The sequence below is a fragment of the Athene noctua genome, chromosome 12 (assembly GCF_965140245.1).
Source record: "Athene noctua chromosome 12, bAthNoc1.hap1.1, whole genome shotgun sequence".
Taxonomy (NCBI): domain Eukaryota; kingdom Metazoa; phylum Chordata; class Aves; order Strigiformes; family Strigidae; genus Athene; species Athene noctua.
In genome coordinates, this window is record NC_134048.1 from 7,760,757 (window position 1) to 7,780,181 (window position 19,425).

At 47.4% G+C, this 19,425-nt stretch overlaps 1 protein-coding gene across 4 annotated transcripts; it reads right to left on the bottom strand.

Annotated features, from left to right (window-relative positions):
• Positions 1–908: 908 nt before the first annotated feature.
• Positions 909–19,425, bottom strand: RARS1 (arginyl-tRNA synthetase 1). 4 transcript variants are annotated; one of them, XM_074915863.1, is made up of 17 exons: positions 19,358–19,414; positions 17,389–17,488; positions 15,008–15,129; positions 13,609–13,743; positions 12,907–13,095; positions 9,118–9,229; positions 8,025–8,125; positions 7,443–7,564; positions 7,002–7,122; positions 6,583–6,712; positions 6,145–6,249; positions 5,057–5,235; positions 4,420–4,529; positions 3,601–3,706; positions 2,346–2,518; positions 1,467–1,714; positions 909–1,081 (listed from the first exon to the last, which is right to left on the bottom strand). In XM_074915863.1, the coding sequence occupies exons 5-17, from the start codon at positions 13,057–13,059 to the stop codon at positions 972–974; spliced, it is 1,770 nt and encodes a 589-aa protein (XP_074771964.1). In that variant the 5' UTR covers positions 13,060–13,095; positions 13,609–13,743; positions 15,008–15,129; positions 17,389–17,488; positions 19,358–19,414; the 3' UTR covers positions 909–971. The 4 variants fall into 4 exon arrangements, with proteins under 4 accessions (XP_074771964.1, XP_074771962.1, XP_074771961.1 ...); XM_074915861.1 differs by lacking the exon at positions 15,008–15,129 and adding an exon at positions 16,732–16,925; XM_074915860.1 differs by lacking the exon at positions 15,008–15,129.

The following is a 19,425-nucleotide window of genomic DNA, read 5'->3' on the forward strand; positions in this document are numbered from 1 at the left end:
AGAGAGGTTTGCTGACTCTAGGGATTCAAACCATTGCTGCTTTGGGGAAAGGCATTTCCCTTACGGCATACTCTGAGGGAATGTAGTCAGTTGATCTGCACCTCCCCTGGGCTTCCTGCTCCTGCTTGCCTGCCTACACCAGCATTGCAGGCAGCTGATGGTGCTGCTCCCACAGCACGGCCCTTAACACCACTGTCCCGAGGGCCACTGAGGAAGCCACCCCTTTTCTGAGGGCTGGTACAGGCCACCTGCACGGTAGGGCAGCAATGTGGATGTGTGTTACACCCCACAGCCTGCACTCCACTGTCCTGGTAAGTGGTGGTGGTTCACAGCTCCCTGGTGCATTACACTAAAGTTCAGACCTTGAGTATGATGTTTGATCTCTTATGCAGGTACCTTACTGCTGATCAGCTCACTAATAACTTCATGAGAAGCATCCTGAGCGCCAGGGCCTTGTACTGCTGAGCTGGGCTGAGACTGCTTGGCTGCCTCGAGAGCTCCCGTGCTCTGCTGGGGGGTGCCAGAGATGGCATCAAAAGCTGGGTCATCTGCTCACACCTAGCAAATAAGGTAAAGAGGATGGCGGGAGTCATCAGAGTAAGGGTGGCTCTGAGTTCTCAGTCCTTAAACTCTGCAGGCTGAAGCACAGCTGCCCCAGGCATGGGCCTGTGGGGTTTGGTTCCTGCAGAGAATTGCTCTGAGCTGTGCCCACAGCTCCCCTTGTCTGCCTCTGTACCTGCAGCTTCTGAAACCATACTCCTGTTCTCTCCTTTCCTTTTATTCCTTCCTCCCTCCCTGCCTCCCTTCCTTCCTTCTTCCCTTACTTTCTCCTTGCCTTTTACTCCTTCCTCCCTTTCTCTCCTCAGGGAGTGCTGCTCCCCTTGAGCATCCTCCCTTACCACAACCCCACCCCAACAGACACAGATGCCTCCAGCTGTTTAGTCCCTTTATTGTCACCCTACAGGGCACGGCTACATCCTCTGCACAGGCTTGATGCCCAGGATGTCGAACCCTTTGGCCATGACGGTGGCAGTGGCTTCGCACAGCAGCAGCCTCCACATGTTCACCTTCACGATCTGGCCTGCAAAACACCAACACAGGAGCTGAGGCAGCTACTCAGAACAACTAACACCACCTTCCCTTCCCCAGGGGAAGCCCCACCCACAGTCTGGCCCCAGGGCTGGGCATGAGGAGCCCCTTCCAGTTCTCCCCAGGCCAGTCAGACTGGCCAGCCCTCTTTCCAGGTGCCTGGCTGCTCACAACTCGCGGCTCAACCCTCCTGCTTCACAGGCAGATGGCCACACAGGCTGTGCCAGCCACCTTCAGTCCTCCCAGATGGACATCACTGGTTCTGCAGCAGCAAGTAAGGTGACGACAGCCTTCCCAGCACCGGGAAACACCTCACAGATTGCCTGTACTGTGGTATGTGACAATGGCATCTACAACACCCCATGGCCAACACTCACCACTCTGCCTGTCCTTCTCAACGCAGTAGCAGTTGTCGTAGAACTCGGTGAATGTGGTGGCCAGCTCATAAAGGTAGTCACAGAGAGTGTGCAATAACAAGTCATCCAGGATCTTCTGCAGGATCTCAGGGAACCTCAGGATGCATTTGCCCAGTTTCCACTCCTTCTCATGGTCAAGGATGAGCACCTCCTCCCTGGCTGCCTTCCGCAGCATCTGCTCATCAATACTGGCCAGGCGAGCAATGGCCCTGAAACGATCCGACACAGTCGTGAGGGTCCCATGGCTCGCCCTGCCCCAGGGCCAGCCTGCAGCTGGTCACCCACTGGGCCTGTCTCGAGGCTAGCACTGGCTACCTGCTGATCTCTTCGCTTGCCCAGATCTTGTTACCAGGGCAGAAGAGAGCAATTAGCCATGGGAAGGATCTGGGGTGATCTAGCAGGTGCTGCAGTGGAGCGGGGAGGGATGTGCTGGGCACAGGTGCTGGCAAGGACAGCCGATGTTGACAAGCAAACCAGGGCTCAGGGCTGCGTGGGGTACAGCAACAGCGGGGGTGAGCAGCTGCTGGAACACAGGCTCACCCCTCTCCACCACATCAATCCTCTAACGGAATTACCAGAAACTCCCACAGTTCCCTCCCTGCTGGCTAAAAGCCTGGGATGTGTGTCGCACAGAGGAGCCCCACTTCAGAGGACACTATTTCCAATGGCAAATAAAATCTTGCCTATGGCACATACCAGTGTGGCTGGCTTGTCTTAACCAACCACCCCTAACAACGCTGATGCAACTAAGTCACCCCCTTCCTCGCATCTCCCTTTGCGATAAAGATGCAGAGAGCATCAGAGACCAGCTACAAGCAGCTCCCTGCGCACTCAGCCTACCTGATCCGTGTGAAGGCGTACAGCAAATACGCAGCTGTGTTCCCTCGGTCATCCAGCATCTTGTCAAAGGAGAACACATAATCATTTAGGCGGTTGTGGGAGAGATCTGCATATTTAATACATCCAAAAGCGACTGATGTCTGGGCAGCTTTCAGCTCTTCTGCTGTGAGGACCTGTTGCAATTCAAAACAGTTAACAGTCAAGAGGAAGAATGCTACACTGGCATCACCAACCACAGCACGCAGCCCTGGCCACTCAGCACAGCTCAAGAGGAAAGCCCAGGCTGCTGAGGGGATTTTACCCACGTGGTAGGTGAAAGGCTCACACCCATTTTTCCACCTCGAGACACCAGAAAACCCCATATCTGCCCCTCACTTCTCCTGCAATCAAATGGCACTGCAGCCGTGCCCAAGTTAAGGCTGACCCCTCTACTCCTGAAGGCCTGCAGGACTTCTGTATCCCCGAGGCCATACAGGTTTGACACTCATACTGTGCTCCTGCTCCTTACAAACCCTGTGTACATATATCAAACACTTGGCCATCCTACAGAGCATTTTGGGCAGTCCAAACACTCACAAAACCCCTCTTTGGTGGAACAGCGCCCTGGCATGGCAAGGCAAAGCACTTTGTGTCTGACTCATATGAACCCCTGGGAGATTTTCAAGGTGGTTTTCTAATGTGCTTCCTTGTGTTCCTGTTTAAAAAGGGACCTTTCACTCTATGCTCTACAGCACTAAGGAGCTGCACTTCCCAATTTCTCTGCCTCACACAGTGCTTGGACAGATTGGTCCTTCTGTTCCATTCCATGTCCCACACTGTCCAGTTCTCTCCAGGCCATCAGGATCCAACACAGACAGAAAACTCATTAGGCAAAGGGCTTCCAGCAAACTCAGCCACATCCTCCAAGGAAAGGGTGAAGCCTGATGCCCAAATCCCCTGCACATCCCCAATCATCACCAGCAGTCACCACTAGCCCAGCAGGCCAAGGCTGCAACTTGATGTTCTGCCACCACCTCCTGCATCCTGGGGGAGTCACTGCTGCCAACCATCACACCAGCGCGACCCGATGGTACCTGCAAGGCCAGGTACCCTGCCAGGCCCAGCTCTCCACAGTGACTGTGTACACAACCCACGGCATCTCTGGGGCGCTTTGGCAACGTCCATATTCTCAGTTCACATCCAGCATGTGGAAACCATAAGGCTGTGAACAAATCTGGGAAGTTCTCAGGAAAGTTAAGAAATCTGTCACAACTACCTTGTCCCGTTCCTTGTCTCTCAGCTTGTCCATGGCTCGTTTCAGCCCTTCTTCCAGCAGATCTATAAGACGCACTGTATCCCCTGAACGAGTTTTAAACTTCTTCCTGAAAACACACAGCCAGAATGACCACCTGCGTAAGAGGCAAAACACTCCCGCAAAACATGGGAATCTCAGAGAACACCCATGGGGTGCCAGGAGGAGTGACCAGGAAGGCTCCAACAGTCAGAACTGTCCTAGTTCCAGACATTAGGCAGGACACAATACCAGTGCCAGATCTCTGCCCAGCCTAGCAAGTCATCTTTAATTTTGTAAAAAAGCTACAGCAAAGCCACATCTCTGCTGGAGCACACTGGTTTAGCCACACCTTCATAGAAACACAAGAACAACTCTGGAACACAAGGCCTGGCTTGCAGACTAGGACACAGAGGTTCTTTTCCCAACTTTTATTCCATACATCATGAGGCAGGCAGACAAGAATGGAAATAATGGCATTTACTACTGCCACCTCTCAGTATTCACATCAGCTTCCACTGCACTTCACCTGCCATTCCCAGGGTCCCTCCCCAAATGCCAGGCAGAAGAAGCCTGGCCCAGGAGGGACCCTGACCACAGCACCAGTGACTATGTGGATCAAGGACCATGACACACAGTGTGACAGTTACAAGTAACAGCACAGGCTGTGGTGCCCCCCTCCCCCCCCCTTTTTTTTTTCATGCCACATACATACTTGTCAACAAACAAGAGCAAGCCTTCAGCAGCCGCTCAAGTATCCTCTTCAGAACACATATAGAGGTAAAACTACATCCAAAGACTTACTTGTCTTCTCCCAGCACCACTCCGAATGCAGCATGGGCCACTCTGGTTACTTTGGGATCATACCAGCCAATCATCTGTCCAGCTGCAAACACTGTTTGTAAATGCACCGACTGCAAGGAACAAATACCAACAACTGGTTCTTAACCCACTCCTCCAGGTACAGTTTTCTTCCCAGCTTTATCTCCTTTACAATGAGACAAAATTTTTCCAGCCCCACAGACAAATTCCACCTCAGAAAGTTCAATCTTTTCAGAGTTTTCCTGGCTTACAAAAGCAGCAACTAGCAAATTCCCATCACTGCTCAGATATGGAAGTGACAACCTAGCATTTCCTCAGGTAAGAAGAGACCCAAGTGTAACCAGTACAAATCTCAGTCCAGACTCATCTATAGAGATTTAGGCTTCACCCACCTCCAGTGGTAACTGGGTCTCTCCCTAATCAATCAGTTCCACAGGTTCTTCATGGAGACTGCCAGCAACTAAACTAGATTGACCATTACACCAATAAGGACAAGAGCAAATACACCAACCACGCTAAAATCCCCACAGAATTCTACCTACATTACTATTGCATCCGTCATTTAACACATTTTCTGATGATCTGTACCTGCAGTGAGAGCAGAGGTTGGCACACTCACCTGGCCACTATCAACAACATAAATAAGGATATCAGCCTTCTCTTCACACAGCCTGTGTTTAAGAGCAGCTAAGTCAGATGTGTCGTATGTGTAACCTCCGTCTGATTTCATGATCGTCAACGGGACAGGGAAACCTGGGACAAACACGATCTTCCGGCCATCATCAACCTGGACAAATCCTAGAAAACCAATGGAAGACATTCTGTGTGATACTGCACAGGGAGGTCTGTGGGCCAGCACAGGCAGAAACACTTCCCAGATGCCACCAAAAAGAAAAGGCCATGCACTCACATTTTCAAATAACTAATGGCTCAAAATATGAAAAAAAATCTAAATGAGAACTCAGTCGACAACCAAGTCACATTCTGTACTGCACTTCCAGAACTCAAGACTATGCATAAGGAAGCAGATCTACACAGATCTGGTCTTACCAGAAAAGACCTAATTGGATTTTAAAACTCCTGTCACTGGCATCCAGACCCACCTTTACAGCCACAAAAACAGCACCACAAAGTATGGTACTAAAGGCAACAGAAACTCTGCAGAGATACAATGAGGACTTAGCACAAAATCTTTCAGAGATAAGCCTAGTCAGAACACTTCAGATGGTAAGAATCAAGAAGTGCCAAATGCAGACAGGAACACATAAAACCAGAGACCATTTGGCTTCCTGCCAGCCTCAAAGTCAACATGATCCAAAAATGCCACTGTCTTCAAAGAGATTTCTCCAAGTTCTCATACATCACAACACCAAGACTGGGAAGTCTCTCCTTGACTATTTACTACAGATACAAAAATTCCAGTAGTTCCTCATGCCATTGCCTACAAATATCACCAACAAACTGCTTCTGGTGCTGGCAAGAAAGATCCAAGCTTTGTGGAATGATACATGTAAGAATCAATTCCGCTAATGCTTCTCCGGGAGGAAATGCCACAAAAGATCCACTCAGGAAACATGGCTGAGAAAAAGAGGGCGGGGAACACACAACTTCCCAAATATCAGTCCTAAGCCTCACTGAATAGGAGTGAGGTTACCCTGCTCATCCTGACAGCTGCAGAATTTTGTACTCCAATACCAAAAGTCTCACCTTTATCTTCAAATTCTTTCACAATGTCTTTCATCATCTCATGGTAGAACGATTCCCCTCTCTCTATGAGTGTGATGTCCAAGCAGTTGTAGATTTTCTGGAACTCTTGAGGAGGGAAACAGACCAAAATACTTCCATTAAATGCATACAACAGGAATTAGTGGCATACGTTTACCAATGGGCATAGCAAGTCTCTAAGGACATTTTCCATCTCTTTGTCAAGCCATCAGACTAGGACTTCGACTAGACTCAGGAGACAAAATGTAGAGCTGAGAGCCTCCACAGACAGCCCAGTACTTTGGTTGTATAAGCTATTTTCTTTAAGGTTCTCACAGCAGTGATTTTTAAAAGACAACTAGAGGATGGACTCAGACATAAAAGTGAGGAAAGCCACACCGTTCTACTGCTGAGACACATTTCCAAATCTGGCAAAGTCACCTTTCCGCGACACGTCACAGATCAGCTCCCATGCTTTAATGAAGTCTGGGTTTTTGCTCTGCAGCAGCACCACACATTGGTAGGCACGCTTCTTGAATTCCTCCTCTGTGTCAAACCTCCTCTTGGATTCCTATGGTAAAACACACCACATGACAAAGGACTGCCTTCTCCCCCAAAACAAGCGAACATTTGTAACAGGCTCTCCAAAGAGAGGCAGCATGCTTACGAAGTCCGCTGATCCTGCCCCATGCAGACAACTCAACACCAGGTACTCCAATTCATTAGCCAGTGGCAGGTCATTGCAAAAATCTTAATGATTCAATTCTTTCGTCACTCCAAAACTATGCTGCAATTTGTAAAGGTCCTCAATCTGCTTTTCAGATGTTGATATAAATATCACACTTATTTGCTACAAATACCTTGTAAAAAGCTTGGAGATCGCCAATGGGAGGAGAAACAGTTAAGTAATCTGGAAATTTGTCTTGGAGGTGAGCAATAAGCATTCCAAACTGGGTGCCCCAATCTCCTAAATGGTTTAACCTTAAAAAAATTGAAGAGCACAATAATAATGATTGCTCAAGCACAAGCTTTAAAATCCATGCATTTAAAAAATATGTATTCTAAAAGAATATCAGAATATCAGAAAGCAAAACCAGGCAAGCCCCTTGAATTTCACTGCAATGAAGCTGCTGCCCATCTTGTCGCTAACCCTTCTACACTCACTCAGCTTAGTATCCTACTCGACATAAAGGATTATTTGTTATGTGCTTATAAACAAAGACCAGTACAGACCAAAGCAGAGACAGCTATTGCATAAATTTAGTCAAACAAGCCCACCACACCCAAAAATTGACTCTCACCTCAAAACATCATAACCTGCAAATTCAAACAGTCGGCACATACTTTCTCCAATGATGGTCGACCGCAGGTGGCCAACATGCATCTCCTTGGCAATGTTAGGGGATGAAAAATCCACCACCACCTTAGACACAGTACCCAAGGAAAAAATTAATAAAAGGCAGCAGACATTACCACACCTCAGGTGTTCAGTCTGGGTTGTGCTGGGGGGCAGGGGTGAACAAGACTCTGTCGCACTGACCCTCACGCCCTTTGCTGCCGACAGCACACAGCAGAGGGCCCAGTGGGGACTCCAGAGCAGAATTCCAGCCCGGGGCTCTGCTGCACCCTCCCAGCAGCGCGCCGGGGAGCACTCCCAGACTGACCGTGGCGAAGCGCGCTGTCCCCAGGGAGCCCTGTCCCTCCCACCAGAGCACACTGGGTACAGGCGCCCTGCTGTGCCACCCCAGCCCACTCGCTGTGCTCTACGCCCAGCTGACAAGGGCATCTACTCCACAGATCACTCCGTGGGCATTCCAAAGCTACCTGCAGCCCCGCACATTTCATCTCTGTGGGAGTAGGATGCCCATATGCTTGTGCCGTACCTTTTTCCTTTTGCCAACAGCTGGCGGTTGAACTCCATTCATCAACAAACTGCTCAGCTGCTTTGACACAAAATCCTTTCTCAAGTGGACATTGATAAAACCTTTAGAGGAGAAAACCAGCAATGAGCGCTGGGGCTGCACAAGTGCCTCAAACCACTTTTTGTTTCCTTCCCCCCTGGATTTCTATTTCCTCACACCAAGGACAAGAGCATATGAAGTTAGCTTGACAAAACAAAAAAGTTTTTCAGCAAAAGATCAACAAAGCCATCACTAAAAGACGGTTTCTGTTCCCCAGTTACAGGAGTCTGTTTTACACCACTATAGCCTTTACTGCAGAAGATAGATGCTGCAAGCTAGTCCAGTGATGTAACTCCTTTTGGCACACTGTCACTCAGGTGAATTTATGAAAACATATTTTTATGAGAAAATAAACAATCTTGCCACCAAATCCTGCTTTGTCTTCTTTTAAAAAATTAATATCCTAAAACATATAGTTTCACCTGGGATAATCCATGCTTGTGGGACGACACTGTTTTACTTCTCCTGCTTCACAGAGCTAATGAACGAGCTTCTGCCCAAGCACTTGAAGGACGGTGCCATGTGATTTTTGTGTTTATGCTGAAGCCCTAAGGAATATGAGCCCTTGTATTTCTTCCTGGGTCACAGGGACAAAAGAGATGCAGCATTAATAACCTCCATGCTACTCCAGCATCTCAGTGCTGAGAGGACAAGGTCTCCTCACCGTGCAAGCAACAGCAAGAAGGGCGTATCAATTTTTGGTGTGATTTCATGATTGTGGCCTGATACCCACCACCAGTATTCAAAGAGGAAAAGCTGGTCCCTTAAGGAAAAATTGCTAATTAAAGGGCTCAGGGCTGCACTTGCTAACTCTGATGTAGAGCTAGATTTTCTGCTGCTGAACAATCTGAGGGCTACAAAGCTCACCAAGACAGAAGCAGCTAATTCACCCCATAACTGCAGTTTTAAATCACAAAATAGTTGAACCCAACTCACCTTCCCTCATCACCATCCAGTATAAAATCACCTTATCAGCTTTAAAACATACAAAGTGTGTCACACAAAACTATCTTACCAGGACCAGCAATTTCAATCTTCTCAATGCATTCATTGGCAGGAATATTTTTTGATATTTTCTCAGCGATTTCTCTTGGGCTAACCTTCTGTTCCTTGGTTTTGAGCAGTATCTGCAACACAACAAGAAGATAAAGTAAATTTCAATCCTCCAAAACATACCACAGAGTGAAACAGAAAGTATAGATACTGTGGCATTGAAAGACCTTCATGATCCTTTAGCTTCATAACGCAGAGACATACAGAAAGAAATTTTACAGATTAGATCAGCTATCTCTACATAGCAAAAGTCTAACTAGACCAAACATGTTCACTCCCTTCTGCTAAAGGCAATTAAAGGGTAGTCCCCGTATGAGAAGAAAATCTTCTAGGATATTTTTCAAAACCTGTTAAGTGGTTTGGCAAATTTGTATTTCTGTAAGCTAGTAAAAGGGACAAACTCTTTAAAAATCAACATAGTTGGGGCAGTTCTGCACACTTCTTCAAAATCCTTTTTATCAGTCTCACAGCTCTGCCAGCATTCATATTTGAAGTTTTGAACTGTGCCTACAGTAGATGTTATGTGTGGTTTACAAGCAAGTCTGATGATTTATAATTAAAAGCAACCAAAGCAAATGGCCTTCAGTTCTACCTTAGACTCAAACTTAATAAATAAATAAAATCCAACAATTCAAGCAACCAAAGATAATCTTAACATTGCCAAATTTTCTTCAAAGAGCATCATAAGAACTGCTGGTAAAGTAGCTCTCCTTTGGCCTCCAAACATAAGTGGCCCACTGTGAGGAACTCAAATATCATAATGCAAGTTTGTGAATGATAGCATCAGAATGGTTTGGGTTGGAAGGGACCTTCAAAGATCACCTAGTCCAATTCCACAATTTCTCTGTCCATTCCCGAAGCATCTTCTCACACAACTTTTAGCAAATCTTACAAAAGCACACTTCATGAGGACTCTGTGAGCAAGCCCAACCTCCCCTTTGCAAAACACTACATTCACACTGTATAAAATTACCACAACTGTTTGTTTCTCAGCACATGATTTTTTGTTCTTACTGTGATGTGTTTGAAAATAATCTATCACCTCACTCCCATCAAGGCCACAAAGAGCACGCACCTCTCGGTCAACTCAGAATTTACACTCACTACTGCTTGTATTTGCTAACTTGCAGCCTGCTGCAAAATGTGACTTCTTAAGTTTCAGCTTCCTGTTTAACCTGTCATCCAGTTGATCATAAAAGGATCCTTACAAGATGGTAAAGTCTTAGAATGAGCAAGAAAACCTCTGTAGCCTTTAATGCCACTGAAAGTGCAAGACAAGATTACAGGCATGTTATACCAGACTACTGGTGTGTTACCTGAATCATTCCAGAAACAGTCACCATACTCCTGTTACTCTAAGGAGCAAGCAGAGCTCCTGGCTCAAACCCCAGGCATCAGTATGCTAACGAGCTCCCAGGAAAACAATATGCATTTGTGCAGGCTGTTTCCACATGGGCGCACTGCAGGGAGAGGTTGCTGCCTGGCACGTACTAGTGCTGCCTGCCTGGCAGTCACGGTGACCGTGTGTTCCAGCTCTGCACAGTGGACACCCCAGGGGAGCAAGGCTCTATGGGGAGACATGCACTGCAGTCAAGGGCATAAAACTTTGGCCAACAGAAGTACATAACCTGCTGCTCTCAGAGGGACACGACTGCACTGCGTCCCCTGGCCCTGCTGTGCTGATCTGCCCTGAGTGTGCTGCATGTGTGAGCATTGCCAGGCTCAGGCCCAGCTTACATGGCATGCCTTTCCAGGGAACAAACTCTGTAGCCAAGCCCAGTACTAGAAACTCTTATTCACCAGTACAGCTGGCAATCTGGAACTTGAAACCCTGGCTTGAAGGAGACTGTTCAGACACTGAGTTATGCGAACAACGTTGACACTGAGAAGCTGGGACTGCTCGAGAATCCCAACTGCAACTTAATTGGGGTAAAGCAGCGGTCAAAAAAATGGCAAAGCTCTGAAAGCCCATGTCAGTGCAGTCACCCAGGGTGCTCTTCTGGCTGGAGCCCAGTCACAATATGCTAACGAGACCAAGGGAAGATGACACGTATTTGTACGAGCTGTTTCCGCCTTGGCACTTCAGACCACGAGCCTGCTGGCTGGCACGTATCGATGCTGCCTGGGAGCCAAACCCGCTGCAGCAGGACAACAGACAGAGCGGCTGCAGATGACAATCTAGGTGAGCACAATTCCATGCATGTCGATCCAGGTTCAATGTCAAAACTACCAGTCTAATAAATTAATAAAGGTGAATTGACAGCGGAACACTTTAAAAAAAGTTGCTTCTGTTAAGATTGCAAAATGAAAGCTCTGTAAGCACGAAGAGTCTATCTATTCATTCAGAGGCATCAGTGCATTGACAGTTTGGGCGCTTTAGCACCTCAGCTAGGAAGCACTACCTTCTTTCTCCCACACCTCCTGGTTTTACTTCAGCACAATCCCAGCACACTGAGCAACTCCTGAAGTGTCTCTTACTCTGCTTGCGTTCTCTTTAGCCAAATATCTTCTAGAAAGCAGAAATGTCACAATTTTTAAAGTTACTTTTGATACTAGTTAGGCTAAAAAAACCTCACTACTTCTTCTGCACACAATTAACAGGTGTTCTGTAAAGTGGAACCAATTTTACAGTTGCCTGAAAACCTCCAAGACCAGACCACCATAACAAAAAAAACATGTTTCCTGCCTTTTGCTCAGTTAAAAGAAAATATAAATGCCACCAACCACAGATGTGGGGATGGCCACACAGCCAATCCTCAGCAAATGCTCGGGTAACAACAGCCAGTAAGATAGGAACATGTGCACAAAAAGTGTGCGGAACAGCATGTTCAAATCCGTCTGAAAGAGTGTTTGTCACAAAACTGAAAATGGTTAAAGGAATTGTCAGACAAATCCAGTTGTAACCAGGGAATTAACAAGAGACTTTTGCAACAAAGGAGTCAGCTAGAGCAGTAACGATGGTGCCTGAGCAGCAGCCTACACCTGGTTGGACACTGTGAGAAGGTGCTTCAGGCGTAGCGCAGCCTCCGCGCAGCCCAACAGTGACCCACACCACCAGGTGCCGTGAGCGGCCACTGTCGGTGCCCATGGGGGCAGCTCTGGGTGCAGAGGGGAGCGCCTGGGCCCCCCTACTGCCGCCTGTGCTGCTGGGCGGGAGGAAGCTGCAGCGCCCACACCTGCAGGAGATGTGTGCAACAAAGGGAACCCACACTCCTGGAGACGGGGCGCGCATCTGTAACCCCCTGGCCCCGCGAGAAGGGGATGGGTGTGCACATAACTGTGCAGACGTGTGGGGACATTATATTTTTCCTGGCGTTACCAAAGAGCATTTAGAGACTTGTAAATGTTTATCAATGTTTTGTAACTGTCCGGAATTGTGATTTATCGCTTTGCTGATATTGGTTCCAAACATGTATCTCACTAATTGGTAGTTAATTGCACATCATTAGTAAATCAATGCAGCACTTAAATCCTGATTTGATTTAGATCCCATGAACTGAGCAGTTTTTCTGTGTGACACACATATAACTCTCTCAGACCACTCACTTAAACAGAGATTTAAAGGTCTACTCTGTGAAGGTCAATACTTCCCCTCAAATGTTGCTAGAAACTCACTGAATTCTCATCTGAGGCCTGGAAGAAGCCTGAAACAGGTCCAATACTGCAACGCTTTACCGTGCTGTCTATCACTTAGGTTCCAACAGATAAAATCTCCATTTTTTCTTCTCTTTGTAAAATCACTCAGATTTACCTGTGTTATGCCCATGGCACTGTTACACTGGTAATCCCCAAATTTGGGCTGCTGGCTTGGCGTCACCACTAGCGGAGGGTTTTCTAAATCTGGGTAGGCAGCCTGAATAGCAGCTCCAAAGATCTCTTGAAGACAGCTGTTGATATTAATCATGCTTTTTGCTGTTTTACTTCTTTCCTCTTGAAGGCTCTGAAAAAACAAAATCCAGAAGGTTAAATTCACAACATCTGAGGAGCCGTTACATCCCACTTTTTTCCTTGGCTGCCTGGCAAAGCATGGCTCACAGATTTGGCTGACACCTCTAGGCACAGGAGAAACATACACAACATAAAACCCACGTAATTCAAGAGCTGCTTCTCCCTTTGAACCTTCCAGCACAAACACTTCCCCTGCATGCAGGGCTGCATTACTTCTCACATCTTTGTCAGTGATCCCCATAGAGAACTTCACTGGGCTGCCCAATACATGACTAGCCAAGACTTGATGGTGTGGGCCTATTAATCTACTGACATTTTTCATAAAGCAGGTTTCTGTTTAAGGAACCAAGAAATATCTGATGTGCCACCAACAATTAAGGCGTCATAATACAGAGTGAGCACAGTGTCACACATCACTAGCTGTAATAAACTGACATCATTTATTTAGCTTGTCTTAATGAGGACAAAAACCACATGCTACAGCATTAATTCTTTATTCCCTTACCTTCTGAAGGAAATTTAACCTATATTTAAGTTTTGCGTTTTCGTCTCTCAACCCTTCCAAACTTGGGGAGACTCCCAAGCATCCAAAGTTCTTCAGACGCTCAATTTCTGCAGTTAACAACTTGATCTCGTTTTCCTGAAAAGAAAATTAAATTGTCACACAGAAATTCCTGGAGTGGGGGGACAGAAGCTGAGGAGCTGCAAGATCTCAGATACAGTTCTAGTTTTGCCTCATAAAGTTAACAGCAATCATATGTAAATTGAACAACTCCAAATAATTAATGTTTAAAGGTGGTTTCTATTTCTGTCAAAAACAGGGATTCTGAAACTTTCTTAAAAAAAAAAGTCAGTGGGATAATAAATTTCACTAATATCAAGACACAAGTGCAAGAAAGACAATAGGTCACGCTAATAGAACATATTCCCAAAATAAGTACTTTCTCCAGCTTTTTTAATCTAATAAAGATGTCAAATGATTTGACCCAAAATTCCCAAAAGCCTCCTTCAGCCAGTTTCACTATCTCATAGGCCACAGTTTCTCTTCCAGAGGATGAAACCGCAATCACTCACACAGCCCCAGTAAGCTCGAACACCAACTGGACACAGGAATGCCAAGAAGTACAGCATGCTGCTCTGCAGGGGAATTCACAGGGCTGTTTCTGCAGCCTGCACTCACTTCCACCTCACCACACAACCTTTCCTTCCCTACCTCCCACGTGGCTTCTCCCTTAAAACTGACATAAGGCATTCAGGAGCAATCAGGAATTTCAGGTGGACCTCTGTGTTCTAAATAAACAAACTTCCCCATGCCCCTCCAGACTTCGTAGCCGGGGGGACACAGGCAAATGCTTCAACAGGCAGTCTTTACCCACGGGTTGGGAGCTGCTGCAAGAAGCAGTAGTTTTCCTCACCCTATCCCCTAAAAAAACCAAAGAGCTGAAACTTCAACTCTCTTGTCCATCTCTTGTCCTCCCCCATAACAGGTTTTGTGATCATCCGCCACAAACCTGGCTCACAAATATAAGTCTGGAGGCTACTGAAAATTTAAGTGACTCAATGCCACTATGGTGGTAGAGGCAGCTAGAAGAGGCAGTGAGCACTCTGCATCCTCGCTCACCGGGCCCTCACCTGACTCATTCAGGCTCTCCTCTACCAGAACTCCCACAGCAGCAGGCAGATCAGGCTATTATTGTAGTCAAATACACCAAACCTTATCAAAGAGGGCTCATTTACTTCATTGCTCTTGAAACAATCAGAACATTTAATTAAGGTAAAAAATTGGGCCATCAAATCTTCTGGTCTTATACATCCACCAGAACAACAGCTCCCACAGATACCACTATAACTAACTGCAGATGCTCAAAAAACCTAAGATGAGCCAAAATAATCTCAAAATTGACCTATTTGTGGACCAAGTTGAAAATCGGTGCTTTTGAGTCCATGCTTCATTTGGGTTTCAGCTTCCAGCATGCTTCGTTCACTGCCTCAAGGTCTCCTCTGCTACAGAGGAAGAGGATGCTTCCTGCAGATTCAGATGTGAAGAAACAGGACTTTGAGAAAAAAAAAAGTCCTTATCCTTATCCAACAAAATCTCTGGTTTGGCATTTAGCCAGCTAAAATCACTGAACAGCAAACCAGTATCTCAAAAATAACTCACTTCAGTCTACTGCAGCTTTTCCTTTTGCAGCCTATTAATTCTTTTTTTTAACCCAAGGCAGAGCCCCCCACCCTCCTCCAATCAGACTGTTTTTCTCTCACATACATATACATACCTTCCCCCATAAAACCAAAGAAAATCTATTTTATTTCTGACTTTTCTTACTGGCCTGACCTGGTAGCATTTCATATAACTTACAGACCCACTTAAAAAATTTTCAGATTCAACTTCAAGTTTAAAATAGTGCAAGAGAGATTTCATTGCGTTGTTTCACTGTAAGTTTAAGTAACTGTTATTGCTACAAACTGACTTAAAGGAACAGTGGAGCAGTGACATCATCCTCCCCAACCCTAGAACGTGCTTTAAGAAAAGCACAAAGATATCATCTACTCTTAATATCACACTATGTGTAAATTCTCTGTCCAGCCACTATTACCTTCTCTCTAGCAAAGTCACCAGCTTCAGAACAAGTTAGCCAGACCCTTAGAAGAGTCTTGCACTGAGAACAAATATTGTACAGATTCAGAAATTTGCATTCTGCTTTTGAAATGAAAATCACTACATATCCAAGCCAACAAGCAGCTCACATGTATTCCTCCTGCATTAGGATTCTTCCAGAGCTATAGCACTGGCAAGCTTTTCAGAACAGAAATTCAATGTGGATTTTCTTCCATAATTACAGCTGCCTCTGGCCACCCAAGTTAAGACTTGCAGGAGGTGAGATGACCAGTATCTTACTAGAGCTTCTTTCCCAGATTACAAGAAGGCACGGGGAAAGAGGTTTATCCATGTGTGTGGCCAGAACCCAGAACAAGGGTCCTCAGGAATCACTGGCCCTGAGGCAGACATCTGGCATGGACAACTTTTCCCACACAAATACAGGGTGATGATTAGTATCCTAATTGCTTCGCTTTGGCCAGGAGGTAAAAAACCTCTAAACCAATGCCACAGTTCAGTACGTTTCATCTACATCTACTTCTTTCCCATGACTGCACCAAACTCACAGGACAGACACCTGCAGACAGGAGGCGCTCAGGCTGGCCCCACTTCAGATTTGACCAAGCCCAACGCATCAGCCCAGACTGTCACATTTTCGTATCATGTTTTGTGCTTGTCTTCTTCATAAAGTTTCAGTAGCAGCCCTTACGTTACTTGAGTGTGAACTGAAAGCAAAAGGTCTCACCACAGTGGTCTACCTGCCCACTCCAACACAGTTGCTGCCATTTAAGTCTCCCTTTTTGTGCTCATCAACAGCTAATACAGATGCTGAAATGAACTTTTCATTCAAAACCACCCAGCAGAAAAGCCTGAACTCAGCAATGATTACACCGAGTTCCAGAATCGATGGGGTTAAGATCACAACAGCTGGGCTGGGACAGCCACATAGCTGAGTACAGCTAACAGCTCCAAAACTGGACACGGGGCCAGCCTGGTTCACCAGCCAGTTGGGACGGGAATGCCACTCACCACCCTCCTCTCTCTGGTGACCAGCAACAGGACACGAGGAAATGGAACAAGGCTGCATCAGGCTGGACATCAGGAAAAGGCTCCTCACTGAGAGGGTGGTTGGTCACTGGAACAGGCTCCCCAGGGACGTGGTCACGGATGTTTAGGTGCATCTGGACAATGCTCTTAGTCATATGGTTTAGTTTTAGGGAGACCTGTGAGGAGCAGGGAGCTGAACTTGATGATCCTTATGGGTCCCTTCCAACTTGAGATATACTGATTCTATGATCCCCAAACCCATAACCATGTTGCAGAGCTCACCCAGAGAAAGGTCTTTACATGTTCTCAGGTTATAAATACCCCTTAACACGGCAACCTGTGATAAAGCTAATTCTCTAGCAAATCATCTATGAATGCTAGATATTATTGAAGGGATATTATAAATTCTACATTCGTTTGGAAAAACAAACTACTACATTCAACTACAAATGCCTCTTACAACTCCTCTCACAGTACCATCCAAGTGAGGAAGGGAGGCATCGCCAATACAACTCTGATCTACAAAACGTAACAGAGAAGGAAGGAAAAAGCTGCTGTTCAGGACATAAAGTGTCACCCCCTGGATTATCCACCTGCACAGCCCTGAACATATCACAACTTGTCAGTAAAGGGTCATACCTGATGACCACCTCATGAGAAGCTGCGGGAATTACATGAGGCCATGCTGACATCTCCAAAGGCTCTTTGGGCAGCTGAGTACTAGAAATCTTCCCCTCACCTGTGAATACAAGAAAACTATAGCTTTTTCAATAGGACCAAAATCATCCTTACATTTTTCCTTTAGCACATAAGAATGTCTTCCAAAGACCCCACTGAACAAACATGAAACTTGCATAAGCTTCTGTTTCTAGGCTTTAATGTGATAGTGCTTTTCTCCATCATATTTACAAAAAAAAAAAAAAAAAAAAGAGAGAAAATGGCCTGAGAAAGCATGGCAAAGGTGTCACATCACTTCCCTCCCCTCCTTCCTGCCTCCTGCATGGTTTCATCTCTGCTACTAGTCTGCCAAGCCTTTGCTGAGCTGGCACAGTGCAGCAACTCTGCACACACTCTTTGCTCCTTGTTGGATTATTCTCCTGCAAAGCTAAGGATTCCCATGGGCCAGCTCACCAGGGGCTCCATGGGCACCAGGGAGCACATGGCTGGGAGTGAGGCCACAGGCAGATTCAGGTTCAGTAATTCCACACAGCTGCCTTCAGCCTCCTGGAGTTAAAGAGCTGAATGAACACTGTCCCTCTTGCTTTGCTTCAGAGTGACTGGGATTTGTTTATGGACTAAAGACCAGATAGCAGTGATGACAAAGGGAGAACCACCTTACCATAATACCCGAGACGCCCTTTCTCTCCTAGCAGCTACGAAGGAGAAATGCAAAAACAAAGGCAAAAAGGAGTTGAAGAGATTCAACAGACAGATTTATTAACTCAGTATTTGATGACAGTACCTACTGTATATTTGAATGGCTAGTGGAAAACATACTGAAAAGCTGCTTAAGCAACACATGTGTATGGTAGGCAAAACCCCACAAGTTAAATGTCCAAAATCTCTCAGTTGCATGATCTTGGGGCACTATATGAAAAACTAACCAGTAGGATTTGAAGTTTTCCTGAAGCTGTCTCTAGTCTACTGTCAATATCAGCCATTGGCCTGGATAGGCCCGGCAGTCCGGCTTAAATTATTTAAATTATTATTACAGTTACCGAAAAGAAAAAGGGTTGTCACCATCTTCTTTCCCAACCCAAGGCACCTTATCGTTGCAATAACCCTGTGCGAGGAAGCCAGGACCGCCATTAGCATACCTGCCCTCCAAGAGACCCTCTGAGAGGCCTGCCCTGGCGGCCCCAGGCCCCGGACCCGCGGGCCCGGCGCTGCCGCTCCCGAGGGCAGGGCACGCTCCCGCCCATCCCCTGGCCTAGCAGCAGGGCCATCCTTGCACGGTTACCCCTGCGGGCAGCCCGCTAAAGCAACAGCACAAAGCACTGGGGCGGTAACACACAAAACTGCGTCTGACAGCACCCTGTTGCTTTTTTTTTTCGAGAAGTTTTTTGCAGAACTTCATCTTGAACCCTCACCCTCGCCGAAAAGTGCCATGAGCACAACCACACCCCCTGACCTCGTGACGCAGGGTCTCAGGAACGGGAGAGTGCTCTACTCTTTGTCTCAAAGAAAATGAAGGAAGCCGAGGAAGGTGTTCAGCCCCGGCCCAGCCTTCCGCCCCCCCTGCCCCCCCGAGGCGCGGCGAGGCCCCCGACTCTGCCCACAGACCCGCCTCGGACTCCAGGCACGGCCGAGATTTCCCGGCGGCGGTACGCTGGGCGGCCTCCCCGGGCCACGCGGGGCGGCACTGGGCTGCCCGGCGGGCCCGCCCGCCACCGGCGCTCCCCAGAAAGCCCCAGGACCTTCACCGCCTCCCCAGACACAGGCCTCGGGGCCGTGCCGCCAGGCCTCGCTCCGTCTCCGGGCGGGGAGGCCTGCACGGAGCCGGCCCCGCCTGGGAGCGGGTCTCGCCAGGGAGGCGGTGGAGCATGGCCGACCGCGGGCGGCCCCGGCCGGGCGCTGCCGCGCTCCCCCGCCCCGGCCCCGCCCGCACCTGCCGCGCCAGCCGAGCTGCGGACTGCGCCACGCGCGCCTCCATCCTCGAGCGGCCGGAAGCGGAAG

Bases quoted from the DNA above. Each gene is read 5' to 3' on its own strand.
- RARS1 (XM_074915859.1), bottom strand. From the start codon at position 19,402: ATGGAGGCGCGCGTGGCGCAGTCCGCAGCTCGGCTGGCGCGGCAG. The intron at 13,744-19,357 runs GTGCGGGCGGGG...TTTTCTTTTCAG, and splicing joins CAGCTCGGCTGGCGCGGCAG to GAAAACGAGATCAAGTTGTT. The intron at 5,236-6,144 runs GTGAGACTTTTG...TTGGTTTTCTAG, and splicing joins GAAAGAATTTGAAGATAAAG to GATTTGTCCAGGTTGATGAT.